This window comes from Brachionichthys hirsutus, chromosome 13 (assembly GCF_040956055.1).
Source record: "Brachionichthys hirsutus isolate HB-005 chromosome 13, CSIRO-AGI_Bhir_v1, whole genome shotgun sequence".
Lineage (NCBI taxonomy): Eukaryota > Metazoa > Chordata > Actinopteri > Lophiiformes > Brachionichthyidae > Brachionichthys > Brachionichthys hirsutus.
In genome coordinates, this window is record NC_090909.1 from 2169072 (window position 1) to 2180286 (window position 11215).

The window sequence follows — 11215 nt, forward strand, 5'->3', positions numbered from 1 at the left end:
GGAGGAGAGAAGCCCACGCCACACACACACACACGCGCGCACACACGCACACACACTCAGATGATGTGCAGGGCTCCCCTCCCCCCCACGAGCACATTAACGCCTTCATTTCCGGACGGGTTTGACGCACGTCTGCACGCAATCTGCGCGCGTGCTGGCGCGCGTCACGTGAGAATCACACTCTGGCTCGGACTTGGCTAATTTTAGTTTTGCAGATAATATTAAACATTTTATTCATACAATAAGAATGTCAACAACCACGCACGCGCGAAAACAAACACGCTTTGCCGCAGATAGTTGTCTGTACGCATGACGATCAAATTGCGCGCACCGGAACGCACGTGCAAGCCCGCCTGAATCTTGTTGCCATGCCAACTACTCGCCTTATTACCCGCACTTGCATCGGCTACTAAGAAACGTGAGCTTTTCTAACAAAGTGACGTCATCATATTTTAGATTAACGTTTTCTCCGCGGTTTAAGACGTTTTCTCGGGTTTGTCACGCGCATTGAAACGCGCGGCAGTCACGTGATGACTGCAACCGGAAACGCAACAACTTAAATCAAATGGATCCAGATCTGACTCGGCTGCTAATCCCTTAAATATACCGGAATTGTGTTGTTATTCCTTGGAGTAAACGTAATGGGGGGGGGAAGAAAAAAACCAATTCCTGGATCCTCATAAAAAATTTAATGGGGGTTATTTCCTGATCGATTCTCTCCAGTCTCGTGTGTAATCCGTAATCCTGCCGATAATCCAACAAACACAATTGAAAACATATTTCGTGGCAATAGCAGGTTTCCAGGTTCAAGGAATTGGGAGGGATTACTGGGAGAACTAACGTCATGCTAATCACAAAACAGATTATACTAAAAAGTTTATTTGTCAAATGTCATCTGTACAATGGAACCAAAAAAAAAAAAAAAACAGGTTAAATTATTCTCACCATAATAAACGTGAGCAGATCTAAACATGTTTAAAAAAGAAAAAAGGAAACGGGCAGCACGCTTCAGCCATCGAGGACGGGTTACGGCGGCAACGGCGCCCTCATTGGAACGCGAGGAAGAACGCCAGGGGGTCGCGGAGGCATCGGGGGTCCTCTCTGGAAGCCGAAGGGAGGAGGGCGAGGAGCGCCGTAGCCGGGCGGAGGCATTGGAGGAGGAGGTCCTCTCATGCCCGGAGGCACCGGTGGGCCTGACAAACGCAGAGTTAATGAAGCATATGGGTTAAGGGCTCTCTAACAACGGAACAAAACCAGAAAGACGCCATTTTTTGATTTCAAACGCCGACATCGAACACGAGGAACCGGTTCTCACCCATCGGAGGTCCGAACGGCGCTCTGGGCGGCATGCCCATAGGCGGGGGCGGAGGAATGCCGGGGGGCGGAGGTGCTCGTGCTTGATTGGATCCTGGGGGAGCCGGCGGTGGGGGTACCATGCCTGGAGGCGCAGGGGGGGGCATGGGCATCTGAGGCATACCTGAAAACACATCATCAAGCTCACACGTCGGGCTCACCTGCAGCATTTAAGACGACATTCGGAAGTGCATCTGCAAATAACCGTTTACTTCCAGTCACCGTGGAAACGGTTTAATGTTTAACAAACTTACCTGGGTGCATGTTGCCGTGGGGGAAGGGCGGCGGTCCAGGATGATGTCCGCCGCCGCCGCCCTGGGCCCCGACGTTCATAGACATGGACATGGAAGGGGGCATCGATCCCGGAGGAGGGACGGGGGGGAAGCCGGGGGGGGGCATGCCTGCACAGAAACGAGGGCGTTCAGGCCGGTCGCTAAACGTTCTCCTCCGAGACGCTCCGAGACGTTTAAACACGCGCTCCCGCGTTCCACGGAACCGCCGCCGTACCTTGCATGGACATCGCCGATCCCATCGCGGTGAGGACGGGCGTCTGAGAACTCGGCGGAGGCGGAGCGTCCGCAAACAGCTGGTGAGGCCTGTCGGCCTGGGACAGCGGGTTCTGCGCGGCCAGGAGCCGCTCCGCCGCCGACCCGTGGCGCTCTCCTTTGGAGTCCTTCTTGAAGGCGTAGGACACCGTGATGGGCCGGTTGCAGAGGTACTGGCCGTTCATGGCCTCGATGGCGGCGTCGGACGCGTCGAAGCTCGCGAAGTTAATGAACGCGTAACCCTTGGAGTTGCCGGTGTCGGGGTCTCGCATGATCTTCGGCGTCTGGAGGATCACGCCGAAGGCGCTGAACGTGTCGTAGAGCAGCTTCTCGTCGATCTCCGGGTCGAGGTTGCCGATGAAGATGTTGGCGCCCACATCCAGGTTCTTGTTGTGCGCCGAGGCCTTGTTTACTCGGATCGGCTTGCCATAGAGCTTGATCATATTCATGATTTTAATGGCGTAGTCAGCATCTTCTTCGCTGAGGAACTCCACGAAGCCGTAACCTGAGGAAACACAGAGCGTTACATGAACGTTTGTAAAAGATCTCACGCCCTTTTGCGTGAAGCCCACCTTGATGCTGGCCGGTGACCCGGTCTTTCGGCATGTGTGTGTTGACCACGGGACCGGCCTGTAGGAAAAGCTCCCACAGTAGCGGCTCGGACACTTTCTCATCCAAGCCGCCGACGTAGACGGTGGCATCTGAAACGGGAAGAATTAAAAGTCTTCGTTTAGGATTATTAACATGTAAACTACAAGTTTCTGTCCGGAAATAGCTGCAGATGTAGCTGATATATCCTTTCATTTAACACTACTGTATATATATATCTGTGAACAAGTTTGCGAATGTGAAATATGTTTATTTGTTGTAAGAAATTACAGAAGAAACACTGCTAAGAAAAATACAGTTACTGTAGCAGCTGGATGTGACATCAAAGTTTAGATATTAAATAAAACGATCGTGCTAATTTAGTCTCTGACCGATTTAACAACGATGGGCCTAAAAGATACAAGATCTCTGTCTCCAGAGCTTGTAAAATTATGTGTAGAAAAAGACAAATATTAGAACAATAAGGAAATCATCGTCAACACGTCACAGGAGGTCCTGCTAAACTGTTAGCTTGCGAGGCTATCTTTAGCTGTTAGCCAACATGACGCGCCTGTGCTGCTCAGAAACTAATAAATCACTACAACGGGAATTTACGTTTTATACTTGAGGTGAGCTACAATTAATTTAGACTTAATGAAGGAAATTCTAAAAAAAAAAAAAATGTAAATGAAGATAATTCATTGAATGAGTTCAATAGCGGCGAGTCAAGCTAACGACAAACGAGCACTTCCATGTGATCGACCGGTTGTTTATAAAGGATAATTATTAAACAGCCCTTCCGGCGGGCTTCATAAAAACAGGCCGAGCTCGTTGAGGTTAAAATCCGCGAGCAGCCGACTGGAAGAAACCTGGAAGCGTTATTATTAGGACGCATCTACCTTGGTTTCTCTCTGAAATCGGTCCCGCTGCCATGTTGAAAGAACGCAGGGCAAGCGTCCTTCAGTGTGGCTCCGCCTCTTCCTGTCTGTGCGCCGGAGGCGGAAGTAACGATTCTAAACACTAAAACGAAATAAAATAAAATAAGCTCTACGAAAGAATCAGGAATAAACTTTACATGACGCAGTGGTCTATATGTCTACTTGTCATTTGGTTATTATTTAAATGTTTACATTATTTTTTAAATTGAATAAATGTACTGTAAATTATGTCAAGTGCTTGAATTTAACTTGGACGTTTATGAAACACAAACACATTTCATACTTATCAATACAAATTATATTCATTCAATCATATCAGTTCTCAGTACTAGGTTTCTTTGTAAGCAGTGACTCAAATTCAGTGACAAATTCATCAATATTTGTAAATTTATTGATTCATATAAATCTACTAAAAGTATAAACATGGATACAAAATGCTCATAGAAAACACAAACAATTGGGGCCTCGAGAAACACACTTACAAAACAACACTGTATAGAATATGAAACATACAAAGAATGATAATAAACACATCACGCATCAAAGCCAATGTTCCTTTTATAAAATGCATAGTAAAAAAATATGTTGTTTAAAAGAGCCGTCATTGATAACGATCACAAAGGTAGCTCAAAGGCTTGTGTAAGATGACAGCTCTGAGACTATTGGCCAATAAGCAGCTAAACTAAAAGAAAAATGTAAAAATAATAATAATATATATAAAAACTCAAACCACATTCCTGAAATCAGGTCACTTAAATACTTATTGAGTTATTCTCAATAATTACATTTCAACTCCGACCTGAGTCTGTTCTTATTACACAATATGTCCTTAAATTGGACTTCAAATTGATTCATGGGGTAACACAATCGCTGCTGAACTCGTAAAACCTATCTTAAGATAACTAATTGTGGAAGACAGTTTTTTTCAGGGTGGCAGAATTGCGTTGCTGAATGTCTTCTCCGTCTCAAAGGTCCATTCTAACGGCTCGCTTCTAACTCAAGCTGGCTGCTGGATCTTTGCAAAGATGCACGCGAAAAGAAATAAATGTCCTATTTGTGCTGCACACAGACGGGCTGAGTACCAAACAAACAATATTACAAGATTATAAACGTATACCATTAATAAATCAGTAATAATCTACTTTTCGTGTAACATACTTAAAGAATACTTTGGAAACGCTTCCTTGTGTAGCGCCAGAGGAAAGCGACTGCAAACACGGCTCGCATTGAGCTCATTTCTCGCCTCTGAGCACCGTCCTCGTAACACCTTTTTGTTTGGTACAGATTGAACGTGTTACACGCAGCACGTTACCTATTGAGCTTTTTGGACGCTGCGAGACAGATTCCAAGACCTTTTAGATGCAGTCAGTCCAGCTGGATTCTGCCTTTAGCAGTTCAGAACTTCTCCCATAACTCTCCACCAGAAAGGGAAAGAAGTCAGACTTATTCCTTTAAGATACTGTAACAGTAATATAGAATGTAGCGTATGATCCTATATTTAAAGGTAATGACAAAAAACAACTTAAAGAAGAGTAGAAATTCCCTCAAAGACCTCAGTAAATGAAAATAAACTTGTGTGTCTTTTTTACATAGCAAACTGATGTGTGTCACGAGTCTCATCAAGGCACATTGATCCCCGGAATAAAACAGTTTAAGCTGCTCTCGGCTTTAGTCTATGACGTCGGCGTCCAGCGGGGAAACGGTTAACCGTCACTTCCATTACACGGGGTCTTTAAAAGGCTGCTCATTGGAACGCCTTCATCTTTTAATGTATTCAATACATCTGAGATAGATAGAGAACGATATCACATACAGAATAAACACAATTAGGTCCTTCAAGATAAAGAAAAAATACACGAGTAAAAAAAGGAAATAAGTGCGAGTTACATACTTTGTTTTGAGAAACGCACCGAAGGGTTGATAACGGGTTTTTTTCCATCGATTGAAAACGAGCCGCACGAGACGAGTCGGCGTTTAAAAACCCTCGGCTCATGTTTTGGTCATGGCATTTTAATCCAACCGCCGGAGCAATTTGGCAGTTTAAGTGTTGCCCTTACTCGCTCACTTAGCAGACCCTTTAGTACATTCAGCTGGTGTCGTGGTCACCAGGCGTGGCGCGGACACGAAAATAGTCAGAAAGCCTCACAAATAAAAGTAATATATCGTAACCGTCTGATTTTTTCTAAAATCCTGAGCTGCCGTCAAGAGCGATCGTTCAGACGCCCGATGACACTTTTTCAATGTAAATTGAGGACGCCGTTTCTCCATATTCATGCTAAATTATCATTTCAACAGGCAGAGGCTGTGTTTTTTTGGGGGGGGGGTTGGACTTTAGTTGCGATATTTCACATCTTTACTGTGTTTTGTGGCGGTATTTTAAAAGGCGTACTTTTCCCGTAGGACAATCCAGGCCTTGAACAGAAAGTGTTCGGCGTTCGGTGAGAGCGGGTAAAGCTGTGTTTGCGTTGGCCTGCGCTGAGTAAACACAGCGTGACATTCTGGGAAAAAAGCCCCGCAAACCTCCGTCGGCTGGGATGGCGAGCACGTTTACGGGTCTTTGTATAAAGTGGCGCGGCTATCCTGCACTCGCGAGGCACAAAGAGGTATCGGATACAGCCAAGGCCGCATTACCTGGTCCTTGGGACAAAATGGATTTCACACGATGCCGCCTTTACGTCTGAGGAGTCGCCGCTCCCGTTACCGGGAACGCATGCTTAGTGCGAGGGCAGAGTGGCGGCGTTGGCGGCGCCGAGTTGGCCGACGGCCAGCATCAGGATGTCTTTCTTCTCTTTGTAAAAACGCAGTTCTCTGCCCGCCAGCCTGGCGTCCTCCAGTTCTCGCTCCGTCATCGCCAGCTCCTGCGCTGTGGTTCCCGCCACGCCCTGTTCCCGGTTCACCCAGTCGGCAGCCATTTGGGTGCGCATGTCGTCATCCAGAGCCCGGTGGGAATAGTGAGCCAGCACCTCCTGGAATCAGAGCAAGTTCAGTCGCATCGAAGCAGGAACGCTACGCCGGCGGACAGTCGTCTTTCCGTAACGTTATTTTCTAGCTGCTTTCTAGCAATTTTCCAACTCTTGGTGAGGAAAAAAAAAGTCAAATATGTGGGAACCAGTCAGGCCGTATTTGAATTTGTTGGTTCAGGAACTTGAGGAGAAATGACAGAATTCCCAGCTTCATTCCGGTGTAACGGCAGTACCTGTCGGGAACACTGTCGTTCCCTCATGGCTTTTAGACTCCCGTTCCAGTGCAGCAGCTGGAACACCGTCATCAGCTCCTGAAACACCAACACAGCAAACGCCACGTCATCAACCGTCATCACAGCTAGCGATACGCAGCATCCAGACAAGCAGGCGCGCTTCTCCCAGGCTTCCTTTGACGTTTTTATGAGGAGTTCGGGATTCCGATTCCATATTATTACTGAAGGACAAATGATGACTGTTCAGTCAATCTCATACACGCAAAAGTGTTTTAAGACGACAACGGAGTTTCAAATCTTTTAAAGCTACTTTCACATTCTGCGACGCCGGCGTTCCTGAAGTTTTACGCACCTGGAACTCCAGCATGGATTTTCCCTTATTGGACTCGAGCATGAAGCGAAATGCCCCAATTCCTGTATTGGGATTGTCGGCCTCTTCTCTGTTTCCCTGTGGAAAGCTAAAAGTGTCAGTGGGAATAATATCGATTGTTTATTAGATGAACGGGCAAAAATTAGCCTTTTTGTGAAGACCAAATTGAACAAAATGAATTAGTCAGCTCAACGAAGAACTTCGGGAAGAAATCCAAGGCGAGGAAATCTCCCTTTACTTACTTTCCAGTCATCAATCAGATCAGAATCTCACACCAATCCCATCCAACTCACGTTGAAGGAAGCCAGCGCCTCGCTCACGCTCTTCTCGATGAAGTCGTCCGAGATGCGACGGGAAGGATGCTCATTGAAAACGGAGTTCATCAGGGCGATCTTGGCGGCGCTGCGCCGCGCCTCGGCCTTCGTGGGACAGAACTGTCGAGCATCGGACACATCGCGTGCGGGTCAACGACAGCACATGCCACCTTAATTTAAGTTTAAGTTTGCCTCTGCATTCGGGGGGGGAAATACGTCCAAAGAGCAATTATCACAGTTCTGAGACGGGTAAACTGAGTTCCTCCAAAGATCCAATCGCAATAACGCCAACCTGGAAACTCCCGAAGCAGCTGCCACCAGGAAGGCTGACATAGCAGACGTACGGAGGGCTGTTGGACGGCACCATCTCGTAAACGACGAGCGCCCCGTTCCGCAGGTCGGCCCCTCTGGTCAGCTTCATCTGCCAGAACTCCTGCAGAGCTTCGACCACATTCACTGGAGACGGGACGGAATCAGAGACGGTGAGTTACAGCCAGCCCTTCGTTCACTGTTTGTGCCGTCCCGAATCGCTTCGGTGATTTAAGCCGAGTCGGGCGGTGGGGGTGGGGTCTCACGGATGCCAGGGGCTTTTCCTCAAAAATATTCAGGCAAATTTGGATCGTCCTCGAAAGGAGCCGCTTAAAGAAACACGCTCTTCACTCGAGGCGCTCGCGTCAGAGTTACGCTCCCGCCGTCAGTCGAGGAAGGAAACAACAAAGAGAAGCAACAAAGATTTACGACTCGGTCAGGATAATCACGTCGGTTCGGGCTCTGTGAGCGCAGCCACAATTACACACGGCTCTTTGACTTCCGGCGCCTCTCGAGCTGAGATCCGCCTCCAGAAGGGGTTAAAACTATTACACGCCGTGTTCTCCAGCAGCTACTTCATCCTATTCCACTTTGCTTCCCGATCATCAAATTCATCATATATAAATGGGTCACAGTCTATTTTTAGATCGTCCTGAAATATCAAAGCAGAGAGAGAGAGAGAGAGAGAGAGAGAGGAAATATGACGAGGCGGCGGAGGATGGCGTGACAACGGCGTCGTCCAAACGCTCACATCCAGCTCTCGACAGAGAGAACGTTCCACAAAGTTAAAGTAGAATTCTGAATCAAACTCGCGCTTCTTTCTGTATAAAATGGTCTACAGCACAAATGTAGATGGATTAAAGGAGGATGGAAGGAGGGACGAGGCGTTACTGAGGTCACTGAAGGTCAAACTACAGGAAGTAAATCCTCTTAACGGTCAACATCATAGCGCCTGGTTTTAGGGCTCTGATTTACAGTCTGATCGGTATTCTGCATCGATGCCATGCTGAATGAATATTGACTGTAAACAGCAAAGCATCATGGGAAATGTTTACCGAACCCCCCCCCCCCCCCCCAAAGCGAGTTAATCCGATTTAAATACAGGATATTGCGGATTAAACAGTTAATGCGCTGTAACAGAAGTATAGACATTTTACTGACAATTTTAAACAAGTTAATTTTCTTTTTCTTCTGTGATTTGTTTTCTTATTTAAAAAAAAAAAGTATTCCATGTACTACAAAGAAGTAAATATAAAGGGACTTTTTTATATCCAAACTCTCTAAATGATAAAAGAATCATTTTGCAATAGCAGGTGAGCTTTTCTTTGCTATTATTATTATTATTATTATTATTAGTAGGTTTTTTTTATGACGCAGCTAAAAGTGTCCTTTCCCAAGTTCGAACCGGACATCATGGCTCGGGCTGACGTCACCGCCTCCGGCCGTTACCTCTGCCGTAGCCCTGCGTGTGTTTGGCGAAGCTGCGGACCACAGCCTCCACCGCCTCCTTCAGCACCGCCGGGTTCCCCGGGTTGCAGTGCCCGCCGGCCCCCGGCCCCAGCCCGGCGCCGACGCCTCCGCCGCCGCCGTACAGGCTGTGGAGCTGCAGCGGCGGCGGAGGAGGAGGAGGCCCGGACGAAGCGGCTAAAGAGGCCGGGGAGGGTAGAAGCGGTGCGATGGGGACCGTGACACCGGGACGGAGAGAGGAGCGGAAGGTCCCGGTCGGACCCAGACCCAGACCCAATCCGATCCCGGGCTGTAACCTCTGAGGGCGGATACTCTCCGGGATTAGGCTAGATTCCATTGTCCTCGCGTCACGTCTGCGAAGTGAGAAGCTGGGTTCGATTCGGGATCGTTAAATCCGGTTCTTCCGGTGGAAGAAAAGTCTCTGGAGGCGAACGAGCGGGTTTTATTTATCAGTCGGAACCGTGAGAAGCGCTCAAGCCGAGGTTCGGTCGACGCACGTCGGGGCTGCGGCGCATCCTCAGACTGCGGGAGAGTCAGTCAGACGATGCCTTCAGGGACGCCTCGTAATCCGCCACTGCCATCCACAGAGGAGACGATTAGTCCGTTTCAAATCGATTATTAATCAGTTTCGTCCTTTGTTGTGAGCATGTAAACGCGTAATGATGCTATTTATCGTAATATTATTGCGTAAATAAGATTTAATCTTCTGTTATTGCCGTTGTAAGGTTATCTATATTTTGAGCGCCAACTGTATTAATGTAACGAATATATATAATCTTATCTTACTTGAGTCAGAAAGGTGAATATAAGATCATGTATCAAAACGGTGAAAAGATGTAGTCTTTTTAATTCTCCACTGAATAATCTCACTTTTTCTCACGCAACAATTACAGCATGGCGTTATTTCCTACATTCTCTACAGTACCCGAAGGCAGCAGTGGAAAAGTCGGAGAAACCCGAGTCTCCTCGGCTCTCCTGCGCCGACGGTGTTCAAATCCAGTGCGGTTTTGCAGCTCCAGCTCTGCAGCCTGAAGCATGTGATTAAAACTTGGAGTTGGAGTTGCTGTTTACTTTTTCAGAGGGTGAAATAAATGAGCCTCCTTTGAAAAAAAAAAAAAGGGGGGGGGGGGGGGGGTCACATAAAACAAGAGAAGGCCGTTTAACTTTGAGGTGGTGGAACACCAACGTTGTGCAGAACAAAGGGCTGAAGAGTCGTTAGGACCTCCTCTCATTCCTTAAATTGTTGGCCTTCTGGAGGTTGGGTAATTCTTCATCCATGCTGTGGTGCCGTATGAACCAGATGAGTTTAGTTGAATAAATCTCTTCTTTTTTTTACCAAACTGAGTCGAAAAACATATTCACAAATTCATGTTGGGTGGGATTACCAAATGTGGCACGATGTCTTCACCTTAGTAAACGAAATGGTGCAACAGTCAGTAACAATTTGCAGGCAAAATATGAAAAATAACCCCACAAAAAAAAAAGCACACTAGAAATAACAAAATACCAATACGATCCATTTATATGGCAGGACATATTGTTTTTTACTACTGGTACTTACTTTATTGTCTCACAGCCACTCGGGGGGTGTGGCGGTGAATAGACTGTGTTTCTCTGTTTAAAGTCGATAAACAGGCGTCTGACACAGTGATAGACTGATAATAGCATCACATGACGCATGCCTTGCTTACCACAGCAAACGCAGCTCCCTGTGTGGAGCTCTTTTTCTCATTTTTAGAGACGTAATCACCCCCAAACTGCCTTCACGAGGGGAGTGCGGGCCTCTGGTGAACAGACTCTGGACTCCGCCGGCTCAAAACATTCCCACATCTGGATTCAATCTAAGCTTTATAGTCCAAAAGCTGACTTTTAAAACTCCAGCTCAGGGCTTCCCCACATGATGAGGAGACTGATCGTTTTATTAACCAGCTGTTGGGAGTTTACCAATAACATTTTTCCTTAATTCTGATTTCCTCGCCGTTTATTGCTTGCTGGGACGGAGTGATGATGAGAGCTAATTACTTAAAGGCAACCATAAAGATAGACCGGTAGCGATGACACACCCGAGGTGGAAGGTGTGAACAGTGGGACAAGGATTCCCAAAGAACAGCTGACTGAGACATTTAGGAAGACCG

General features: G+C 47.1%; 2 protein-coding genes across 2 annotated transcripts; both read right to left on the reverse strand.

The window, feature by feature from the left end:
* Positions 1-680: 680 nt before the first annotated feature.
* sf3b4 (splicing factor 3b, subunit 4) lies at positions 681-3442 on the reverse strand. The gene is made up of 6 exons (XM_068747396.1): positions 3386-3442; positions 2471-2599; positions 1861-2403; positions 1608-1754; positions 1316-1477; positions 681-1193 (listed from the first exon to the last, which is right to left on the reverse strand). Exons 1-6 carry the CDS (start codon positions 3417-3419, stop codon positions 1027-1029), a joined length of 1182 nt encoding a protein of 393 aa, XP_068603497.1. The 5' UTR covers positions 3420-3442; the 3' UTR covers positions 681-1026.
* Positions 3443-6138: 2696 nt separating this feature from the next.
* On the reverse strand, positions 6139-9417 carry lix1l (limb and CNS expressed 1 like). Its single transcript, XM_068747376.1, has 6 exons — positions 9063-9417; positions 7597-7760; positions 7284-7424; positions 6973-7068; positions 6621-6698; positions 6139-6390 (listed from the first exon to the last, which is right to left on the reverse strand). The coding sequence occupies exons 1-6, from the start codon at positions 9415-9417 to the stop codon at positions 6139-6141; spliced, it is 1086 nt and encodes a 361-aa protein (XP_068603477.1).
* Positions 9418-11215: the final 1798 nt, after the last annotated feature.

Coding starts and splice junctions, on each gene's coding strand:
- lix1l (XM_068747376.1), bottom strand. CDS start 9,417: ATGGAATCTAGCCTAATCCCGGAGAGTATCCGCCCTCAGAGGTTACAG. Junction 7,761..9,062: donor CACGCAGGGCTACGGCAGAG/GTAACGGCCGGA, acceptor TCCCGTCTCCAG/TGAATGTGGTCGAAGCTCTG. Junction 7,069..7,283: donor AGGCGCTGGCTTCCTTCAAC/GTGAGTTGGATG, acceptor AGCTTTCCACAG/GGAAACAGAGAAGAGGCCGA.
- sf3b4 (XM_068747396.1), bottom strand. CDS start 3,419: ATGGCAGCGGGACCGATTTCAGAGAGAAACCAAG. Junction 1,755..1,860: donor ATCGGCGATGTCCATGCAAG/GTACGGCGGCGG, acceptor GTTTCTGTGCAG/GCATGCCCCCCCCCGGCTTC. Junction 1,478..1,607: donor CCACGGCAACATGCACCCAG/GTAAGTTTGTTA, acceptor ATGTGTTTTCAG/GTATGCCTCAGATGCCCATG.